Raw genomic sequence first — 24,602 nt, forward strand, 5'->3', positions numbered from 1 at the left:
TTTACTATCCTCCTAGAATTTCATGTACCATCAACAACGAACTGGACAAGCATCCAGTAGCACGGTGGGCAAGAGTGGACTCGTATTATAGTCACTCTGTATACAAACTCTATAAAATGCTTAGCATGCAATACAAGGAAGCAACATTTTATTACTTTGTTATACATGCTTAAAAAAAAAATTGGAGTTTTCAATACTAAATATCAATAAAATGCATCAAGAAACACAAATTTGTAAGTACAGTTTAACTTTATTATTCTGCAGATATGCACACAGCGTCACAAAATTCATTTAAAATATTATCCCAAATCATTCCCTAGGAATTTTCTTTACAAAATACAAAATTTAACCAATAAGCAACAAAAGGCCTACCAAGATACTTAAATAAGATAAATACTACAAATATATTTACAGAAGAGAAGACTAATAAAACTTTACACGTTCGTCTCATGAAAACATTAAAAATTCAGCAAAAGCTGACTTAATATACACAAAATGCACAGACGTAAACAAAAAGCAAAGTAAAACTAAACAGAAAAGTAAAAAAGAACACAAAAATATTTTAAAGAGAATGAAAAAGGCACAATTTCACTAGGTATCAAGTTTGCTTAAATTATCTCCACCTACATTGAGAGCCGATATGCATGTCTTGCATATGGGTCTATAAAAAGTAAAAGTTCAGACCACAAAGCTGATGCTTCAATAATGATGACAGTGGCAACTTTTATTGTCAGGACATTTATATATCAACAGGTTGGAGTCCTGCAGTTTTATTTGTACACTGTACATGTCCTCTACTAATCAGGCTATATATAAAAAATATATACTTTTCCTGGCACCAACATGGCCACATACTACCACGTGTATGCAGCCATGCATCGGCACCAGGAAAGAAACATTACGGTAAGCATTTGATACAATCTTCCATTAGATTTCCTGTCACCAACATGGCAGTATACATGTGGTAGTATGCTGCCATGGATTGGCACCAGGAAAGGAAAATTACGGTAAACATTGGATGCAATTTTCAATTTTGAGAACCTTAAAGCTCATGCATTCAGTACAACTTACACTTTTTTATTTCACGGATTAGGTGAAATTTACAAAGTATCACAACGGGATAAGTATCGATCCTCAAATACGCAAGTTTTTAGTGGAGTTACATGACTAAAAACAGGGTGCTGTTAAAATTGGAATTTGAGCCTATTGCGATTTGACACTTCACACCTCTATCAGCTGACCCATTCTTTCTTGCTTTGCGATCTGCAGGTGGGGAAACGCAGCCCATAGCACATGGTGTGAATGGACCCTTAAGGTGTATATTTGTAGGAAATTATCATTCCAACATAGTGGACTCTTTATAAAGAAGGTGATTATTAACAACCCATATTCTGCTAAGTTCCCAAGTGCCTTTCTTGACAATAGGCTGCTAATTATTAACCAGCATAAGAACTCTGACAGTTTGTACCTATTTTTTAAAATCTGGTTAGGCCTCATGCACACTGCAGCTGGCGAAAGCCTGTTTTACAGGAGTTGCCGTTTTTCTTCTGCCCCTTTATGTTAGCCTATGTGTCCATGCACACATAGGTGTTTACAGGAGTTTAGAGGCAGAAATCTGAAGGCACCAAAATTGTGTTCAGGTAAGGAGCGTTTGGGAAGAAAAAAAAAAACAGAAAAACGCCCCAACTGAAATTAAAGTGGTTCCAAAAGGTAGAAAGTTTTTAACCTTTATGCATTCTATGTAGTAAGGTAAAAACCCTTCTGCAAGTAGCTTTCCCCCCAGCCTGCCCACCCCACCTCCCATAAATACTTGCCTGAGCCCGATCTTGATCCAGTACGGTGCACAAGGGCATAGGCTCTCTCTCCTCACTGGCTTAAACACAGCAGTGGGAGCCATTGCTGTCATCAAAGCCAGTGAGGATTGAGCAGGGGGTGGGGCTGATCCATACTCTATGGGTCTTATGGAGACAGAGCCAGCTCTGGAGCGAGCATGCACGAGTGCCCTCATAGCAAACACCTTGCTATGGGGGGGGCTCTTGGCAAGGGGTGGAGCCAGGAGCACCGGCAGGGGACCCGAGAAGAAGATAGGGTTGCTCTGTGCAAAACCACAGCTCAGAGCATCCAAGTATAACATGTTTATTTTAAAAAATAAATATAAAAAAAACTGTGCGCTTACAATCACTTTAAACCGGTTAATACTTTCAAACCTAGTTAATGCTGAATGTTATTATGAACTGGGAATCCTAAATTAATAAATGAAAAATGTTATTTTTATAAAATGTGTCTCATCCTTAAGAAAAAAAACATAGCACGCTTTATGGCTTTAAACTTCTCACAAAAGCTCTCTATATACACACACACACTAATAGGAAAAACATATTTACAAGATGTCCAGGTAAGCATTTGGACTTGAGTGTTTTCCAGCATAGGATTATCATTGAAAACAATTCATAATCAATGCTCAAAATAGGTTATATTATGTAATGTGAATGCATATTTAGTGTTACAGTTTGATTTCGGTTTGAACAGACAACACTAAACCAGAGGTTTTACAAGTAAAACAAAGGCTGGGGTACAGAGATGTAGGTGGTGTTCAAATGGATTGTCTCTGAAGAGCTTCTAAGCTTTTCGGGTACAATAAACCACGTGTAAACAGTTTTTACATTCCCAGATACCTTCAAATTGATCCCCATAGAACTATTTTGGTGTACGCAGACCAAGGATGATATCAAAAGAATTTGATATCATATGCCTATATTTAATTAAGAATGGTGGTTCTTACACTTTTTCATTCATTCTCAGATGCAGCACTCAAAGGTATGAGTCTTATCACCAGGCTTAATGTCAGTGGGCCCCCTAGTGGGCCCTGTGCCCCAAACGTTTTAAGCAGGCTTTAAGGAAGAACTCCAGAAGAGAGACTAGTTTGAACGCTCACTTTGGGCCAGCTTGGCTCAAATTATCCAGATGCCATCTGTGAGTCAGAGGGTGAAGCTGTAATTCAGTCAGTCATTTGTTTAGTGCACACAGAGAAAATCCAGAAGGAGACGCCATTTACTGTATGTAGAATTACAGCTTCACCATCAGCCACACAGGTGGCATTTGGAGAATTCATTTAAGTCAATGTGGCCCAAGGTGTTTAAACTAGGCTCATTCCTGGAGTTCTTTCTTAAATACAGGACTGTCTGCTGAATGAAATATTCTGCAGATAAGCCTGTAAAAATGGCAGGCGTTGCTTGAAAGACTGAATTTTTCACAGGAAATATTAAAAGGATTGCATTTTACTGGGAACTAAAAAGATAAAACTGAAGATTACTTAAGAAAAAATGTATTCTGAAGCAAAAAGGTAAAATCGGTTTTGGGAGATGAAATATTAAACAACGAAGTGCTGCACTGTATAAGAACCAATCAGAAATGAGCATTTGCCAACCAGTGTACCGTTCAACCCCAGAGATTAAACCAACTGTATAATGTAAGAGTTTATTTTCCTCATGGGGAAATTCCAAGCAGCAAGGTAAGACCATCACTGAACTAATGGAATCTAAAGACATTTTAACTGAGTAAGGCGTTCATTCACTTTAGCTTACATAAGTTTGGGTAAATCCGGTCATTGCTAAAGCCGTCCATACATAGGACTGAATTTTCATCAGTTCAGGGACAAATTTCAACCCATGTATGGGCAGGCTGGTTGTACCAAGGTTGATCCATTGGATTTTTCTGCATACAATTACTTTCAGCGGCTATAGCTTGTACCAGTATTTGTTGCATTCTGCTGGCCAGGATGACGCCCTGCCTCCCCTCCCCAGGGAGAATGCAATAGCACTGCAGGAGGCATTCCTCTATCAACACTGACTCTGTTGATGGGGAAATCGAGCGATTTACATTCCTTCCACCAAAGAAAATCAATTAATCTATGGTTTGCTTTAAGGGCTTGATTGGGACAAATACTTTATCCAAAATGACAGGAAGCAATAAAAAGTGACTGAAAGAAGGCAAAGAGAATCATTTAAGTGGCCTTCATCAATACAGACTGCGATGGAGGAGGACATGACCAGGATAATGACATTCTTCATCCAGCTAGGAACAGAGCAGTCAATGGTTAGGAAAGGGAATGCCAACCACAGTGTTTTTTTTAAGGAGTGTAACAGATGGTGTTAATAGAATGTCATACTGCTGTCACTAAAACAGCTTTGGCAGCAGGGGTGGCCTGGTGTACAATGGCAACTTCTGGACAAAATACATTCTGTTAAAATGTCTTTTTTGTATTTCTCAAAAGATGACTTGACTGTACGTTGAAAATCTGAAGTGTTCAGGGCTCACTGCTTAAGATTAGCAGACATTCCTCACTTGTACTTTGTAAACACTAGGTATAATGAAGGGGTAGATTAAAGGATAAGTTCACCTTTCGTAACATGTTATGCCCATATTCAGGGAATAACATGTAACTTGTTCCGAAAGGAACAGTCCCTACTCCCCCATTTTGGAAGTTATGGGGGGAAGGGGGGGTTCAAGTCTTTGCAACCGCTAGCTGTCATTATATATATATATATATATAAATATATAATTTTTTTTTTTAGTTAAATAACCAACAGACATGCTGTTTTGTAACAATCCAACAGGTACTGGCTGACTCGAGAATTATTTTAAACCTAAATGGGCATCGTTGCCAGCTATAAAGGAGCACACACTTCTCACAGCTTGTTGCTACCAATAATTACTGCTTGCCATTGCATTTCTCTTTTTACACTGTCCATTGCTTACTAGTTACTGAGGAGTCTAATCTGTCATTTTTTCATTTGCAGGCACAGTGGAATATTAGAAGTGATTGTCTGTACTAACTTGAGAGGATACAGATTTTAGTGCACCAAAGATTCTAGTGAATCTGCCCTTTATGTACTATGTAGAATCCTTTACTGCAGTTCCAGAATTGTGTATACAAATACACTGGATAGGATCTCTGCAAAAGATATGTAGATAATCTGTGTATTCCTTTGTTATAATACATCTATAGAGTAGGATTCAAGTTTCAACCAATATAGACAGATGCCTGAAATTTAAACATACCGAAAAAACATTTAAAAAATAAAACGAAGTTAAAAAAACAAAGCAAAAAAAAAAACAGTTTGTGTTCTACTTCATGCAACATAAATAGAGGATTAAAAGCAGTTCTACTTAAATGTTTAAAACACAAAACAAAAGATAAAAATTTTGGTTAGGGAGATAAAATAATGGTTACAAAAGGAAAACCAACAGACTCAGAATGACCTGTACAGACCACGCAGACATTTCAGGGGGAGGAAAAAAAAAAAGGGAATATAGAATATTTTAACATTAATAGACTTGTTCAATAAATTAAAGATAAAAAGATACCAAGAACTGTAATCCATGGAAAGTAGTGAATTAAATCAACTTAGATTTGCTCTGCTGGCAAAGTAATAAATCAGCTCTACGGACCAGCTTTGGGGGAGAGGGGGTGGGGATTATTTATGGATACTTGGCCATTGAAATGAATAGCTAAAAGAAGCCTTTGGACACTTGGCCACCTACTCATTCTGTGCTTTGCCCCTTCCCACAATCACTGACAGAAATAGTAAGAAATCAAGCAACTAGGAGTTTGGATTTCATGTAGTCCAGATAAGGGCAAAGCTCAATTATGTCATAATGGGTAATTAACCCATGAATCAAAAGCCTATTGGTTCAATGATTGCCAACAAGAGGGCAGCAAGTATAGACAGGGGGGTTGTGCACTCTTGGCTGAAACACTGGCTCTCTCAACAAGCAAGTGAACTGGTAAAATAAATCCCTTCTACCAGTTCACATGACTTGATAGATTTGCGCCCCAGTGGATGACCATCGCTTCACCCAGGGGTCAGAAGATGCAAATCTAGGTTTGTATGATCCACTCATTAGCTCTGACAATTCTGAATTTGTTTATACTGGTGGTATTTGTGGATTACTGAACTTTGTATCCATATAGTCTCTGCTCTATTAAGTGCTTTACTGAGCAAAACTATTAATAAATGTCAGGATATGATCCACCTACCAAACGTTTATCGTAATGCATATTTATGTGACAGGCAGACAACAATGGATCACTTTTAACACTTTCATAAGGAATAATATCTGCCAAGTTCCAAACCAGCCTATGAGATGCCAAATATCCCAACTGTCATCCGGTCCTGCCGAAATCTGACCAGGGCCCTCCGACACCCATGGGCTCATTTAAAACAACTGGTGAACCATTGCATGAAAAAAAACATATACAGTGTTCCCCACACAATGGAAATTGTAGGCAAGCTTGTGCATTGGAGAACAGACACAGGGAAAATTGAATGTAAACGCAACGTGATGCCACAGAGAGACTAGATGTGTAAAATGGGACCACACTGCATCTGAGGCCTGATGTTTGGCATAACAGATGGGAGGTTTGTACAATGGACTTCATACAATAGGTGTGCCTGTATTTTAAACACATAAGGGTAGATATTATGTACACAAAATAACATACTTAATAAGGGAGTGCAATTACCAATGGCAGCTAGTCATTACACCCTTCCTTATTTGACTGCAGTCAATGAATGTACATTGGTTGCTACAGTTTGCACATAAATCCCTTTAGAGTACATATTCCATGTGGATGAATGCACAGTGTTAAATCATAAGATCATAATATTTGAATCTCGCTTTGAATTGCTCTGCACATTTTTTTACATTAAAAAATTAATAAGTTAACATTTCTTCAAGGTATAAAATGAGCATCAATTAAGCTCAATGCATTTTTCTGCTCAGAATTTCAGTCTGTCAGCAAGAAACACCCCATTTATAACCATACACCAAACATATTGGCAAATCCTAAACACAAAAGATCCTGCTTCTACGGACTGGCAGGATTTTGAATTGCATGAGAGATCTTCTGATACATAGAAACATATGTAACATTTTTTTTGTTTACCTAGAAAAAGCATTGGTTAAAAGAAAAACAGGTTTTCCTCCTGTTATAATGGACATTGGGGAGTTGATCTATATATGACATTCGATATGTCTGATCCATCCCAAAAAGGAAGATCTACTAATTGTAAAGGAACAGAGTAGCAGCACTAAGAGGTAACCGTAACTCCGGCTCTATGGTTTTTGAAGTAGAGTAGCTCTTCTGCCACTGAAAGCCTTGTGCGGATTGCAAGCTCTGGGTAAAGTCATTCTTCGTGGTTTCAAATACAAGTAGTAGTTCTATCGCCTCAAAATATCAGATTTTCCCAGGGAGTATCATGCAGTTGTTGAGTTAGCAGCGTTTAAGTCTAGGAAAGCTTGTTTCTCGTTTTTCGACCCATTGGTCCTTTTGCAATCAGCTGTATTCTTACCCGGTGTGAAGTCCACAGCTTCTGTACTGTGCCACATGCCATAAGCAAAATATATGACGAAACCTGTAGCAACATTAAATGAATAAAAAGTTATCTTTATTTGTTATAAAACAGGTAGCAATAATTCAAGAAACGTTGCCAGGAGTAACCAGATAATAAATTTAAAGGCTAAGTTCACCTTTTAGAACATTACACCCTAAATACGGGTAAAACATGTTCTAGTTCCCTCCTCTACCCCTCCGTGTCATAATGGGTGGGGGTTCTGCCACATTTTAGAAATCGCATGGCTGTGCAGGGCTCCGCCTGCAGAGCCACATCATTCATTCACAGGAATGAACAAACTACAAGTCCCATCTTCCACCGCCGCAGTAGTTTAAAAGAACTGCGTTCACACTGATCAGCCTACTCGTAGTTCATTCGCACGGCCTACAGCTACGAAAATGACAACCCATACAGATGTATGGCCACAGATCTGTGGGCAATGTGTGCAGGAGCATAACACTGTACCTGCGATCAATACTTTCCAGGCTCCTGTTTTAAAAAATAAAAATCACTTTTTTTCCTGCAAAATATGTACTTTTTTTTGTTTAGTTAAAAGATAAAATTGGCATTTAATGTAGACAGAAATTCAACTGCTTAAAGAGCATGTAAACCCAACATTTCATATTCCTGATAGGAGTCTGCTATACTATGTACTTGTATGAAAAAGTATCCTGTTCTCTTTGCATTGTTTCCTTTGTGTGAAATCCCTGGTGTTCCTGCCAGTCCCTCTGCTTTCCTATTAGAAACTGACCACACTAAGCTGTCATCAGTTCACTAGCTATGCTGGGAAGCTCAGTGTACTGCTGTTTCTACTTCCCCAGCTCTCTATTCTCAGCTTCATAAGGAGCTTAGAAGGTATGTGATCACTTGCAAAATGTGTGTGTGTGTGGGGGGGGGGGGATAGGGGAGGAGGTATTTAAAATGTTTTTATATCTATACACTACTAAAATGTTTTGCCTTCCAATTCTATATTAAACTGATTTTTTTTTTATTTTTTACAACGTGAGGGTTTACATATACTTTAAATGACAAGTTCACCTTTAGTAACAGCAATAAGGCATTTAAGGCTGAGTGGGTGGCACCTGATGGGGAAGTTCAGATGCTAGTTCCATATCAAGTCTGCTCTCCTTAGGATTGACAGCAGGCAGATCTGCTACTGGCTACAGAATCTGCCCACTGACTCCTGTCAATCATAAGGAAGCAGCGAACCTGTTTGGTCCAGCCGGCCGACGCTAGACTATTTTGAACCCTAGGCAAGACCAGCTACTTGCATACCCCCCTCCCCAAAAAAAAGGAAATTAAATTTTAAAAACCAGTATAAAATAATAATTCAACAGAACATGAAACTGCTAAATTTCTTTCAATTTGCAAAAATAAGTGCCGTAAGATGTCACCAGCACCAATATTAAAGACAAAATCAGTGTCATGCATGGACTGTGTCTACTAGTTGCAGTGAATTGAGGATGATGGATCCACACTCTGACAGATCCTAGGCTGGAATTCCCCAAGCAATGGGGGAACATAAAACACTGTGATAGCAGGCTGGATACACGGACATACCTCAAATTTAGTTACATAACTTCAATTTTCAAATCTCATTGGACTCATTTGTGAATGTTCCTCCTATCCATGCATTTTGCGGTGTTAAAAATGGCACAAAATGAAAGGCAACAGATCTGTAGAATACAAGCCTGAAGTCTAACAGTTGGTAGTCAGTCAGCCTGACCTTACACATCGGGAGGAAAATGTACTAAACTTGGAGCACACACAATCTGGTGCAGCTCTGTATAAAAACCAATTAGCTTTGTGGTTTTATTTTCAAAGCTTAAATGAACAAGCTGAAATTAGAAGCTGATTCGTAACTATGCAGAGCTGCACCAGATCGTGTGTACTCCAGTTTTAGTAAACCTACCCCATCATTTCCTAATCTCAGAGAGTGCAGGACAAGGCAAATTAGGGCACATTTCTAGGGACCTCTGACCCTTAAGTTGTGAAATAAGAAAGTAGAGCTACATAAGGGGACAAATACAAATCTTTTATAAGACTGATCAAATATTCTGAAGAAAGACCAATTCAAAATGTTCCATAGGCCCAGTAGTTCTCTAAACCTAGGGTTCTGCATTATTTTCCCCCCAAAAGGGTGTTCCATTTCTTACCCACAAATGTGTACTTTGGTATTTCTGGGAGGGGCATTCATGAAAGTAGTGTTAATTGAAAATGGGAATAGTGCAATTTTGAAAATGTGTAACAAAAGGTTTGCTGTCCATAGCAGCCAAATAAATGCTTGTTTTCCAACACCGCAAATATAGGCGCTAGTACCTATTGACATGCTATGTTATTAGTGGAAGAATAAATGAAGGAAAGGGCATGTAATTTGTAATGTGCTAGTTCTTACCTATTACCATCCAGATCGCAAATCGTATCCACGTGCCTTTGTCCAACTGCATCATAAGGTATACATTTACCAAGATGCTCAAAATGGGCAGCATAGGTAGAAACGGTACCTAAAGAGAAGAATACAACACATTTAAGGGTAAGAGAATAAACACGGTGTTCACACTGGCTCTACACTGAGCAAATTAGGTTACATGAAAATGTAACTTTTGTTTGAGAACACATTTCCATCTGGGTGATCTATGTACATTGCAACTTTGTTGCAGATTCCTACCTTTTGTTATTCTGAAGAAACAGCTATTTGTTTGTGTAAATGTGCAGAGTGAAGGAGAATCAGATTGACTTTCTAATCATCAATCAGCTTCTGCACCTGTAGGGCTCTAATGAGGAAAATGGCAAGTTTAGCATCCCTTTAGAAGTATCTCATCACCAAAATGACATTTTGGTTGGAGTGGATGCTCAAAATCTGATTGGTATCAGACTAGGAAAATTAATGAGCAATTACTCAAGTAGGAAATTACATTTTTCAAGGGGCGTTTGGTACACAGATTGTGTACAGAACACTTTCAAGTAACCATAATATTGCATTTTAAAGAGAATTACAGATTGAAAAGGAATGGTGATTTTTAAAAACATCCAATTACAATATGCCTTGAGTCACAATTATATATGCTATATTTTCTTTTTATTTGCTAATTTCTCCCCCCAAAAGTGGAGTTACCCTCTCAAGTTCACCATATCAAATGTAAAATGATTAAAAAAAAATTTTTACTTTGAAATTATCAATTTTATCAAGATTATTTGCTCGACCTCTTCTTCCTCATCTGGCATCATTCCTGGAACTCTAGCTGTGTCATGTACCAGTACAAGAAACCAAAAAACAAATCTAACAGGCACATCACAATGTTATCCACATGCCTTTCCATTTGAAAGTTCTCGCAATATCATTGAGTTTACAACATTCAATCAGTTCACAGTTTTTTGTTTTTTTTAGATTCCAAATCTCAAACTGCCAGTGTGTTTTTGTACACTGCTAAATATCCTGCTGGTTTGTGGCCAAGAAAGCGTCTAGCCATTCCATACAAAGCAAGGTAAAAATGAACCCGATTACCAGTTGGAGAGTGGGCTGTATATCTTCAATGTAAAATTGATATGGAGAAAACTATTTTTTTTTTTTCGGAATCTTAACTCCTGTTCTTGATCCTGGAACCCAGAAACTTTGTAACGCTTTGAGTGGGGGATAAAGCCTCCATTCCTAAGTCCATAACGTAGCTGGTAGCCAGCCCCCATTAGTCTCTGCTTTCCACATGCCTTAATATATGTGAGCGGACTGATGCTATGGGTGAAAAGGACTGAGTACTGATCGAACACTAAAAAAAGGTAAGAGTGCAGGAACTGACCAGAGTTTGGATACTGGTTCCAATGAGATGTTTTGTTTGTTTTATGCTGGGGGGAGGGGGAGGGTGGTTAAGAAAATATACCCCTGTATGTATCTTAAGATTTTATTTTTAACTTTGACTGAAGAGTACCTTTAATTTAACAATGCTTTTCTATAACATACAGTATGTCCTGTCTACAATACTGGGAAAATCTGAAGAGATCTACAGGGTGTCCTAAAGTCTGGATGGACACAGGCAAAAATGCATATTTCCAATACATTTTTCAACATTTTATTTCATTGGAATATTAACCTCCCTAGCGGTCTGATTATGTCCATATTTCTGTGCTGAAAGCAGTACATTTTTTTGCATGGAAATATGTCATTTTATTGTAGGCTTGTAATTTTTAGGAATAACTCACTGAAATCTGTCCGAACAAGAGTCTAGTAAACATTCCGGATATGATAAAATTTTAAACACGAAATCATAAATTATAATATAATAACTCATCATAAAAAATAATAATATAATAAATTTAATTCAAGAATATAACCAAACCAAAAACACTGAAATTTGAAATATAGCGCCAAGTTCGCACATCACTGAGCAAAGTCGCAAAATCGTTTTCAGTGTCTGATGCCGAATTTCCCCACGAATCATTATCACTCAATTCTGCAAATGGTTCTGATTTACTATTGCTGTTTTCTATCTGGTCTAAAACCACTTTTGACCTAAAGGGACGCTTTTTGGACGCCATGGACTTTTCTCAGTTTCAAGGCAGAAAGAACAGTAAAAATGCAGGCAGGGCACCGGACAAAGCATTAGGGACAAAATGTATGTGAAATGGGTTGATACAATAATGTTTTGCTATGTGATTTTAGTGTATTAGTGAATGTCACTTTTTAAAATGTTTAAATTTCCCGCCGATTCCGGCCCCCGTACGTCCTGACGCTCGCAGGGACCGGAACCCAGATGCCGGCATCGGCCAGAGAGATGGCTGGGGATGCTGCAGGGGACACATCGCGGGAGCTCAGGACAAGGTAAGTGATCGAGGGAATCCCAGAGCAACGCTGCGGGGTAATCCTGAGTGTAGCTCAGGGTTTCCACTTTTGGCACTGATAATTAACCCCGAGCTACACTCGGGAATACCGCCAGGGAGGTTAATCAATAATATCTTCAAAGTGATTTACACCATTTGTGATGCAAAGTTCCACGTGCTTTGCAAGATTCACATGAACCTGATACAGTAACACCACATTTCCATCAATTTGAGCAAGTTCATTCATGATGCTTTCCTTCAGGTGTCCTCCCTCCCTGTAGTCTTTGGGGACACGTGACAGGTCCCAGAAGACTACGGGGCCATTCACAAAGTGCAGCGCTTCTCGCACATGCAGAGTGGGCACCCAGCTGTGAAGCGCAAGCTGTCACAGCCGGGTGCCCACACTAAAAATGCCAGCGCTAGAGGGAGAAGACGGCCGGTGAAACCAGCGGTGGTGAAGACACCGCTGGACTGAGGGACAGGTAAGTTGCTGTATTTTAAAAGTCAGCAGCTACAGTTTTTGTAGCTGCTGACTTTTCTTTTTTTTTTTTAAGCTGGAACTCCACTTTAACTATTAGTGGTATTCAACTCAGCTACGAAGTGGTAGGCCACGTCAAATGACAGAGCAGGGTCAGCGCATGCTGAAGCGCACAGTGTGCAGAAGTCGCCAACTGTCTGCAGAGTCAATAGCTAAAGACCTCCAAACTTCATGTGGCCTTCAGACTAGCACAACAGCTCATAGAGGGATTCATAGAATGAGTTTCCATGGCCGAGCAACTGCATCCAAGCCTTACATCACCAAGTGCAATTCAAAGCATCGGATCAAGTGGTGTAAAGCACGCCGCCACTGGACTCTAGAGCAGTGGAGACGTGTTCTCTGGAGTGACAAATCATGCTTCTCTGTCTGACAATCTGATGGATGTGTCTGGGTTTGGCGGTTGCCAGGAGAACAGTACTTGCCTGACTGCATTGTGCCAAGTGTAAAGTTTGGTGGAGGGGGGATTATGATATGGGGTTGCTTTTCAGGGGTTGGGCTTGGGCCCTTAGTTCCAGTGACGGGAACTCTTAAGGCGTCATCATATCAAGACAATTTCATGCTCCCAATTTTGAGGGAACAGTTTGGTAATGGCTCCTTCCTGTTCCAACATGACTGCACACCAGTGCACAAAGCAAGGTCCATAAAGACATGGATGAGTGAGTTTGGGATGGAGGAACTTGACTGACCTGCACAGAGTCCTGACCTCAACCTGATAGAACACCTCTGGGATGAAATAGAACGGAGACTGCAGGCCAGGCCTTCTCGTCCAACATCAGTGACTGACCTCACAAATGTGCTTCTGGAAAAATGATCAAACATTCCCATAGACACACTCCTAAACCTTGTGGACGGCCTTCCCAGAAGAGTTGAAGCTGTTATAGCTGCAAAGGGTGGGCCAACTCAATATTGAACCCTACGGACTAAGACTGGGATGCCATTAAAGTTCATGTGCATGTAAAGGCAGGAGTCCCAATAAATTGGGCAACACACATACTTTCATGTGTCCAGGCTTTAAGGACACCCTGTAGTCTGGGCTCGATTGTCTCCTTACTAAATGGAGATATGGCATGAAAAGGACCAAGGGATGTGATTTCCACTAGGAGTCATATAAGTTACCTTAAAAGATAGTTTGGTTTTGCTTTCAGGCTGCCTCCAAATGATTATGGTCAAGAAGCAACATAAAAGGACACTGAGCGCAAGAAAGGAGATCAGCGAAACACTTCCATTTACCAGAGACTCCAGTCCAAAAACACAGATGCAACAAAATATGATAATCAGCAGCCCTGAAAAGAGAAGTGTAACATATTAGAAGTTGTATATATGGGGAACATTACTGCTTGTAACACACTGCATGCCTCATCTCTGAAAGCGACTGAAAAACAAACTGTCTCACTCTGTACTGCCACACAGCAGCAAAATTCTTTATCTGCAGTATAGGAGAATGAAAGAATTTGGTTGGTAATTATTGAGAAATGCAGACTGAGGACGGATACAAATTGTCCCATCACCGCAAACTCTTCATTGGTTTGTTTTTGGACACTGTAAATGCACGGTTGTGTTGGGGGGGGAACTCTAAAGAATGGCATGACACAGCAGTTCCCATTTAATTCAAAGCTCTCCATATAGTCTTGATTTCAAAATGTCCCATAATGTGTGGGCTAGGAATCTTGTAAGCACTGGTTTAGATTAGGGCTGAAACTAAATTCAGCATAATCGACTATAAAAATAGTTGTCAACTAATTCCATAACTGATTAGTTGGTCAGCCGATTAGTTGGGCTGCATACAGAATGCATTACAATAAGAAAAAGGAGAAGAGGAGAATAAGACCCCAGAAGTGGAGAATTGGGGTTGCTATGTGCAAAACCATTACAAAGCAGGTAAGCATGACAAGAAAGAAAAAAAAAATTCCAACGTTTACAAGTCACTTTAATGACTTGCCGCCCCATCTATAGTCAAATGACAGCCAGGCAAGCCCCTTGTCCCTCCGGGATGGTGTCATATGACATCCGTCCTTCACGGAGTGCGCTTTGCGCGTGCCCGCAGGGCAGCGCTGTGGCGAGATCTGTCACTGGCTGTGTACCTCGGACACGGCTGATGACAGATCTGTGTACTGGCCCCGTTGCTAGTACCATGTGACCTGCTGTGACCAATCACAGCAGGTCACATGACAGTTGTATACAATGGATGGATGGCTTCCTTTCATGCCATCCATTGTATACAAGTGTGTCTAGCTGTGAATGGTCACAGCGATCACATGTACAGGCTGGGCCAGTCACAGCCCATCTGTGTCATGTGATTAGCTGTGGCCAATCACAGCTTATCACAACAAAAAAAGCTGAATGAATCGATTTCATTCAGTTAAATGCTTGCTTACAGCAAAGAAATTATTTGCTGTAAGCAAATCAAATAAAAAACTGATCACTTCCCCAAAGTAGTACAATGTTACTATGGTAACATTATACTACTTTGGTCATAGTGTAATATGAAAAAAAAAAAAGAAAAAAAATGTAATAAAAAAAAACTTTTTTTTTTTTTTTTTCGGACTGTCACCAGTCAGTGTCCCTGATCACCGCCACACCAGTTATATGCTAACACTGTACTGCACTGGTGACTGTATGTAAAAAAAAAAAAAGAAAAAAATTGTGAAAATAATTTTTTTTAATTTCTTACATTTTCCAAAAAATTATTACAAAAAAATTACAACTTCAAGAAACTCGCCATGCCTCTTACGAAATACGTCGGACTGTCTACTTTGCAAAAAGGGGTCATTTGGGGATATCTGTACTGTTCTGACATTTTTGGGCCTCAAGAAATTAGATTGGCTGTCAGTATTTCAGGATTGGTCAATTTTCAGCTATATACCAGTTTGTGAACTCTATAACTTTCCTACAGACTAAATAATAAATACTGATTTGGGTTATTTTCACCAAAGAAATGTATCAGAATACATCTTGGCCTAAATTTATGAACAATTATTTGCAAACTTTTATAACAAAGAAACATGTTTTTTTTTCAAATTTTTTTGTTAATTTAGCAAAAAATAAAAACCCCAGTGTTGATTAAATACCACCAAAAGAAAGCTCTAATTATGTGAACAAAATGATAAAATTTTAGTTTGGGTACAGTGTTGTATGACCGCGCAATAGTCAAAGTGTGAGAGCGCTGAAACCTGAAAATTGGCCTGTGCAGGAAGGGGGTAAAAGTGCCCGGTATGGAAGTGGTTAAGGACTCTGTGCAAGGAAGATAAGTATCTGGACCCAGAGAAACTGGAGGCAATATAAAGTCATTACAAATTTAAGTAAAAGTTTGCCAGTATTGTGTATTGCATTTAAAACTAGAAAATCTACAATTTCTGGGGAAATTGTGTAAAGTGTTCTTGCTTCCACCAGTAGTCTACAACTGGAGTGGGCGGCATAGCTTTTGTCACTCTGCTGCCTGCTCACACACCTGGGTTCCTATGGCAACTCACTCTACAGCAAGGGCAGAGAAGAGCGGTTAAAAACAAACTGCTCCAACTTGCTCACTTCACTGGCAGTTGCCATTTTCAAACTGTTGTAGTTTTAAAACTATAAATCCTACAGTGAAGAGCTTTATATTGTGATAATCACAAGACCCAGACCTACATTTTGATGCATATGTCTCTGAAATATTAAAAATGAAGGCACAGTCGCAGTTTAGAAATTGCCCTTCAAATTTCAGGTGTCTAGAGTGGAGTTTCAATGAATGTCAATCGGCGGCGTAGTTGCAAACAAATGGTCATATTGTGAAAACTATCAGGATTATGGCTTAGCCGTGGACATTTTTAGTGGCAGCAGGGATAGCTGAACGTTTTGATATACAATTTGTGTAGGTGGGCTTGAAAATGAGGGAGTGATGGCAGTTTAGAAATCATGTCCTGATTTTTCAGCTCACACTCTAGCTTTTGTCAGCTCCCACTCTAGTTTTGAACATTCGGTCATTCATTCCTATGGGACCAATTTCACCACAAAAACGGCGATATTTCGTGAACCATTCGGCAAAACGTTGCACAAAGTAATAGCACACCAATCGGGAACAATCCGCACGTTTTGGTATATTACTGTCTATGTAGTGTAAAAACTGTGGGAGGAGTTAGGGTGGTAAATTTGGCTATAATAATAAGAATATATATGTGAGATAACAGTAAGTGGTCTTGCCATGCAAGAACACTTAATGATTCTATCCACGCAAAAAAGGCTCAGTGTTTAGTGCTACTTTATGTAAGAGATTTATTTTCCCCTTCCCACCCCTTCATATAGTTTCATGTCTGACTCCCAGTTAAACCTACCTACCTGAGGGTATATTTATTATACACAAGTTATATTATTACTTTCACAGTCTAAAGTTAACCTTTTATAGTAGTGATTATCTGCTGTTTTTGTAATATAAAAAGGACTATTTTTTAACCCCATCATGACAGGTCACAAAAAAGCATGCTGTCCTCTGCTGGCCATACACGTATTGATTTTCAGACGAGAATATAGTCTGAAAATTCATTGTACATTCAATGAATGGACGAATGTTGTTCAAAAATTTCCCTCACCTTTAACATTCAGTTTTAAAAGGAATACAATTTCTGAGCGAAAACCACATATGCTGGTTGAAAATTGGTTCGAAAAGTTTAAGAAAAGTTTTCTATTCTGCTCCTTCGAATGTTTCTGTCACTGTGTTCAAAAATAAAATGTCAATTTGACTCCACTAACGATTAGAAAAACAAAATTAACGTTCCTAAAACAAAACTTTTCAAAAACAAAAAAAATTTGTTAGTGTATGGCCATCATAAGTGACCGCAGGCGCACATAGCTTGCATCAAGCTACCTGCCTATGACAAGGGACTCATGCATAAAACTTTACAATTCTCTCTGAAAATCTGAAAAACAACAGTCTTCGGTCTTTTTAAAAATATTTTGTTTCCATAAAAATTTGGATCTCTGAGTCCAATATGCACAACATTCAACCTCGAATATTATACACATCTCTTCTGTCAAATATTCTCAGGAGTGGATTAGATAGTTTGTTCTCCAACCATATAGCTGGGTATTTAGATTTACCACTGCATGTAAATATTCAAGAATAAAATGTCTTTTTTTAAACTCTATATATTAACTAAATTATACACCACACTTTGAGGTTTTTATCCAATAGAATAATCGAAACAATAAAATCGGCCAACTAATCAATTGTGAAAATAATAGTTAGTTGCAGCCCATTTATGTAACTGCCCAACATCTAAAAACAAGTATTAGCCAATCTCCAATGTACACAATAACTAATAAGTAAAAGAAAAAAAAAAAAAAAAACACATAGCTTCTTTCTTTCTTTCTTTCTATACACATTTCATGACAAAAAAAATCTAATTTGCTGCCCATAATCTGCGGCTTGCTGATTTTTTAGGACATATTTTAAATCCGTAGAAGTAGAGTTCTGACACTGTTGACCAATTACAAGCTACAGCCATTAATTGTTCATGAATGTCCTGCATTTAAGGTGGACCTTTAGTCAGAAATTAAGTCCTGCTAGATCATTTGAGGCTGGTCCCTTTTGTAGGTATAGCTATGTAATACATTAAAAATAAGTGCCTATACGTTTAAAATCCAGCAATACAATGTCTCACCCTGCTCTGAACATGCTCAGTTCTCAATTTTTAGGCAATTTTAGGTACTGTGCCGAATTTGTAGAGGCCGATCTGACAACCATGAGGCGGAATTAAACCCTCCTATCCTTTACAGCCAAGGAAGTGGCTTCTGCTTGATCTGCAACTGCCATAGTGCTGCATTTGTAATCAGTTATGACACCGCCAACCATTTGATGGTTTGATAGTTTGGTTGAGGACACAAGCAAATGTGACAGTTACATTCCTGCAATGCCGGGATTGTTAACGGTTTTTTAAACAGTTAAATAGATGGGTTTAATTCCGTTTTATGATTTACTGCTCTTCAGGGACTCTGGGCTTCAGCAAAATGGCAGCATCCAGCAAGAAGAAACAGGAGCAATGCTGGAGGCAATTTACAGCACACTCATTTTGTTAACACAAATATTAATGTGGAACATATGTTCACTGCTAAAGAAAATAATTTTTTTAGCATGTTGTTATGGGTAAAGTTCCGCTTTAAGAATCATACATGCAGTGTATGATTCTGAAAGCGGTTGCTGGAATTTGTAGGTACATAATTGTATTTTTTGTACTCCCCACAAAACTCCTTTTATTGGGATTTATTGAAGGACACAGGAAGTCTTCTGCCTTGGGATGAAAGTTGTTTCTTCAGCTCCATTGTGTAGAAAAGTTCCTGTGTCCATCAATGGATGAGGGGAAAAAAAAAAATCTTATCGCTATAATAAAGTTCCTTGGGCGAGTTGTACCTGTAAAAGGAGGTTTTAAATACTTGCATCTCCTACTGCCAGAACTGCAAAACACTGCTGCAGACATGAGGAAGAGTTCCCTGAAACCCACTGGGAAACAAAGACATCTGGGACGGTCAAACCCATCACTCACTGGTTCTTCTTGCAGACCTCCATTTCACAGCTGTATCCTACAGAATAGCATGAGGAATCCAGAGATTGACACTCCCAGAAGGGTCAATTTCCCAGCAGACTTCATTCCTCTTGGACAGACCAGTGTTTGTTAGTGTTGCTGGTGAGAAAGGCAAGTATATACACTGTTCCTTTACAGGTACAGCTTGGCTGAAGAACTTTGGAACAGCGAAAGAGTAGCTTTAAACAGCAAAAATTTTAAAAACAGATTGCCCTATTTATATTTGATTATTTTTGTTTTTCTTGAGGCACTCATAATTCTAGAAGAGTAAAAGTGGGTGGGGGCTGTAGGTTTTCAAATGACTTTCCATTACAGAGTCCCTAATGTTAACAAAAATAATTCTCAACCATCATAGTTTTAAAGGATAAGTTCACCTTTGGAAAAAAAACAAAAATATGATTTTGCAGTACAAAAAAAAGTGCATTTATTTATTTATACCCTGCAAAGCATTTAACCTGTGATTGGTAGATTGTGGGTGCAATGTCAGGCTCCTGCAAACAGCTCTCTGCCCATACCTCTGCACAGACAGTAAATGCAGAACGTGTGAGTGAACTAAGAGGGCACTGATTAGGGTCTTCATAGTTTATTCAGAACTACAAGCCACAGTGGAACATGGGACTTGTTTTTCAAGTGAGTGAACTACATTGCCCATAAAGCTATGTCGCTTTTAAAATGGGACATGGGCTCTGGGTAGAAGAACCCCCTGGCCCCTGTCAGAGGGAAGCAGGGGGTAAGGAGGATTGCTGAACATGTTAAACCCTAAATACAGCTGCAACATGTTCAGAATGTGAACTTAGCCTTTAAACATTTATAAAGTCGATTGTCACAGAAAGTAGGGAATTTTCCAGATATTTGCAGTATTACATTGGGTAAGTTGTTGACCATAAATACGGTTTAGGTCTCGCTGGTGGGAGATTCTGGGAAATATACTTTTTAAATATAGTTTTCAGATCCCACTGTGTTGTGTTTAGGACATAAAAGAACTACATGTAACAAGCTAATTACTCACCTATAAAACCAGCAGAAAAATTTACTATGGCTCCTGATAACCTGGTTGGCTCAGAGTTTGTTGGGCAGAACAACAATTTGAAAGCAAATTTCTCATCCAGAAACCCAGCCTGAGAATCACTGGTACTGACAGATTCATTAATGTCAGGCTCTTCATTTGTGCTGGCCATTTGATAAGCCATATTTGGCTGCTCTGGTTGATACCTATAAAATAAGGGAAAAAAAAATCAATATAAACCAGTTAGCAGTAGCACCAAGCATGTAATCAAAATGCATAAAAACGTACTATAGGAAAATACTTTTCATACAATATACAAAAACTTTATGTTTTTACCTTAAAACTAGCACACAGGCAGCTACCAAAGAGTAGGCTAGTAGTGTGCCAATAGACATAAGATCCACCAAATCTTTCAAGTCAAACAGAAATGCCATCAATGCTGGAAAAGAAAAAAGAGGCAATGCAAATGAGAAGTCATTTAATTTACAGCGATTGTAAAGCTTAAAGGGATTCTAAAAAGGAAAGAATAAAAAAAATAAATGCAACATACATTTTATACTTACCTGCTCTGTGCAATGGTTTTACACAGAGCAATCCCCCTCTTCTTTTTGGGTACCCCGCTGGCACTCCTGGCACCTCCCCCTGCTGAGCGCCTCAAACAACAAGCCTCTTGCTATGGTGGCACTCAAGCAGCCTTGCTCCCAAGCTGAGCTGTGTGTCCATTCCCAAATAGTGCAGCTCGCCCCCCCCTCACACTCTCTCCTCATTGGCTTACTTGGCTGTCATTGACAGAAGGTGACTGCTGTGTGAGCCAATGAGAGAAACAAGATATACCTGTGCTCAAATCCCTATTTTTTAGTTTTCTGAAAAGGGTAATGTGTGTGTAGAGGGTTCTTCTGGGACTTCCAAAGAGGAGAGAGAGTCCTCACTGCTGTTGTGCACGTTGCTGGATCATGTAGGGGCTCAGGTATTAGCCCCGGTTCACACATATACGTTTTGCACGGGCACAAGAGCCCATTCATTTGAATGGACTCCCATGCCACGCAGGGAAAAATTCCCTGCACTTCCTCTGAAAACGTAGCCCGCATGGAAACCTCGGTTCCCAGTACGGGTGAGGCTTCCAGTGCAGGCAGCATGCCATTAGAACAAACGGCACCCGCCCGCGGGTCCGCATTTCTCTGTGCGGGTGGTGCAGCTGCATGGATTTTCGTGCGGATCCGCAGCGGCGGCACCCGCACAGATGTGACCCTAGCATCTGGGGGAGCTGCGCCCAGAATGCATTAAAGTGGAGCTCCACCCAAAAGGGATGGTTTGCACCACAAAAAAACAAAAACACCACCCCTCCACTGTCACTTTTTGGGGATTTTGACAGATACCCACTTCCTTCCCCTATACACTTCACAGGTCCCAGAAGACTATGGGACCAATCACAAGGTACAGCACGACTCGCACATGTGCAATTGGAAACCAGCTGTGAAGCCACAAGGCTTCACTTCTGGTTTCCCTTACAGAAGATGCTGGCGCTGGGCACCTGGAGGTTGGTGAAGAACTAGCCTGGGTGACGACGGCATTGGACACCTGGACAGGTAAGTGTTCTATTTAAAAAAAAGTCAGCAGCTACAGTATTTGTAGCTGCTGACTCAATATTTTGGGGAGAGCCTGGAACTCCTCTTTAAAAAGGTAAAAAAAACCTTGAGCTTTTTTAAAGAAATTATACATGCCTGCTCTATGGTAATGCAAAGAATGACCCTGAACCTCCTCTTCTGGGGTCCCCCGCCGGCACTCTAGTCTCCTCCTCTTCTGTGGCCTACTAAGTGTATGCAAACCCTAACAGAGGAGGAGATGTTCTGCAGTCTAGAGTTAAATAGGGCAAGGCTGAAAAAACTGCAGATTGAAGAGAAACTTGAATGCTCGCTGTGTTCTGGCAGGGTCAATAAAGTATAGACTTTTATCGAACAGACATAGCAAAACTCTCAGTTTATCAGTCCAAAAGGGAGCAAATAGTTATTATTTCTTATGGGAGAGGGGTGGTGTTCAGTAGAACCTACACTTCCTGTTCTAGGATGACAAGCACTGCTCCTCCATAGATTTGGTATAACAAGTGAGTGCCCTCACCCTACACCCTAGAACAGGAAATGTGTTACTTACAGACTCACCAGGTGCATATTAAAAAAAATTAATGCAGTCATTACATCTAAGAACCGGTAAGCTGCAATTTTTTGTTCTTCGCTTAAAGTTTCAACTATAGCTTCAGTGATAGAAACCCCTTTCCTAGTTTGGCAAATAGTACAAGCGCCTATTTTAGCCTGAAATAAATTTTGGGATAGTATGTAGAGTACTGTGTGAGATTGGAAGGCACGTTGCAATTATAAATAGAAAATATTACAATTATTTTTATAATCATTTACTGAAAATAAGTCTGCAGGATGAGATTAGGTTTCTGAAGTGATGCACAAATGCTGATTCTCAATAAATTTTAAAAAATAAATAAATAAATAAAAACAAGACAACTGTATTTATCTTTATGTCATAAAAGCACAGATGAGGACATCCGTGAGTTCCAAATAAAGGAACACAGCTCTGTACTGTACTATGTCAGTGTTCCCCTAACAGGAAGTGTAATACATTAGGCCATACCAAAAATATCTCAGGGATGACATGGTCGCATTCCATGAAGCCTCAGCCGTAAAAAGCCTATGCGAATTTACAGCCAGCAGACACTTGGCAGGAGAATGTTTAAAACAAAAGTTGGGGAAAAAAAAAAACGCAAAAAACGAAACAACGCAAGCCTCAGGGATTTTCTAAAAGCATAGTAAGATCAATTTACGGTTATTAGATTTCACACTTGCGGCTTTCAATTTTCTGTTCTGTGTATGGACCAAGATACTGCAAACATGAAGGTAGAAGATTACAAAAATACTTTAACACATTTTCCTTCTTTTCATGTGACCTACAGGGGTTCATATGAACAAGTGTCACTTAATGGGTAGGGAATGTTTCACTGTACAGGGACAGCCGTTGCAAACGAAAGCAAACAAGGTAGTATAGTTTGCTCTGTGAACACTAAGCTCTTGACCAAGAACCTGTGTTTAGCCACAGTAAGGACTCATTTGTCATATTGTCTTTGCAGCAACGAAGGGGTTAGCACAATGCATGTTATTTGCATTGCTGCAACGCAGTGCGACACATTCTGAATGACATCTCAACCAACCCTTCTAGCAGACGCATGTTGCAGTGCATTTGGCAGCGCACTGCAGGCTGGGGCGTTGTCACTTCTTGCCCTGCACTACACCATGCATCAGAAGGAATGAGACTATATTGCAACAATCCAATTACTGTGCATTGCTGCATGCTACTGCAACAAAAAATTGCTAAAGGATCCATATAGTATATAAAATGCAGAAGAGTGTTGGGTGCTTTTTAGAAGATTTTATGTGGCAGACTTCTTCCTGTATGAAAAGACAATTTATTAGGGATCACAATGCAAACCCTGTGAAGTTAACCACTATAAAAGCATAACTGCATCATATTTCAGCTCACCTGCAACAGCTCCAGAGGAAACTGTGGCTATAATGGGCGTTTTGTTCTTTTCACTGACTCTGGCTAAAACTTTAAATAGCAGCCCGTCATCTGCCATGGCATAAATCACTCGAGGCATGGGAAACATAGAACCAAGTAAACTGAGAAAGAGAATAATAACAAAAAAAAAACATTCAACACACTTACAATTTAAGTAGATGAGTGATTGAATTTGAAATGTGTGCAAACTGTTGTCTTGCAATCAATTAACCAGGAAGTTTGTAAAATATACAGTTAGGTATTAACAATAAACTGTGTTTAGTGCTGATAAAAGTAAAATTTAACTCAAAGTGCTGTGTATGTGTGGATCTGTTAGAGAAGGGAATTGAGAGATCCAAACCTGATGCTTCTTTTATCGAATGTACCATGCTAAATATATTCTTTGGCTGAGAATACCCAGGCCGGGAACTCCTCTCCTGCACTGTGTGTTGCAGACAAGATTTGTTAGCTTTAGTACTTCATGAATGTGCTCCATGATGGAGCAGAAACACAAATGTATACTTATGTTTCTCAAAATGTGCAGGCTTATGAAAAAAACAGCATTATGACACTAAAAGATATCCTTATTCTACAAAATATAATAAAACTACTTAAAGAATATGCTAACCCAACATACATTCCTGGTAGGTGCCTGCTGTACCATGTACTTGTATGGAAAAGTCTGTTCTCTTTGCATTGCTGGTGTTCCTTCCAGTCCCTTTGCTTTCCTAATAAAAACT

At 39.4% G+C, this 24,602-nt stretch overlaps 1 protein-coding gene across 2 annotated transcripts in view; it reads right to left on the reverse strand.

Moving 5' to 3' along the window:
• Nucleotides 1-230: 230 nt before the first annotated feature.
• The window catches only part of SLC7A1 (solute carrier family 7 member 1), an 83,515-nt gene continuing 59,143 nt past the window's right edge, over nt 231-24,602 (reverse strand). For both annotated transcript variants that reach the window (XM_089685847.1, XM_089685848.1), the window contains exons 7-12: nt 23,845-23,984; nt 20,641-20,743; nt 20,308-20,510; nt 13,864-14,030; nt 9,793-9,901; nt 231-7,418 (exon numbers count right to left, since the gene is read on the reverse strand). In XM_089685847.1, coding sequence (XP_089541973.1) covers nt 7,261-7,418; nt 9,793-9,901; nt 13,864-14,030; nt 20,308-20,510; nt 20,641-20,743; nt 23,845-23,984 — 880 coding nt within the window. In that variant the 3' untranslated portion in view covers nt 231-7,260. The remainder of the gene's footprint in view (nt 7,419-9,792; nt 9,902-13,863; nt 14,031-20,307; nt 20,511-20,640; nt 20,744-23,844; nt 23,985-24,602) is intronic.

Source organism: Staurois parvus, unplaced genomic scaffold (assembly GCF_062004578.1).
Source record: "Staurois parvus isolate SC_StPar_1 unplaced genomic scaffold, SC_StPar_1.0 ptg000387l, whole genome shotgun sequence".
NCBI classification, from domain to species: domain Eukaryota; kingdom Metazoa; phylum Chordata; class Amphibia; order Anura; family Ranidae; genus Staurois; species Staurois parvus.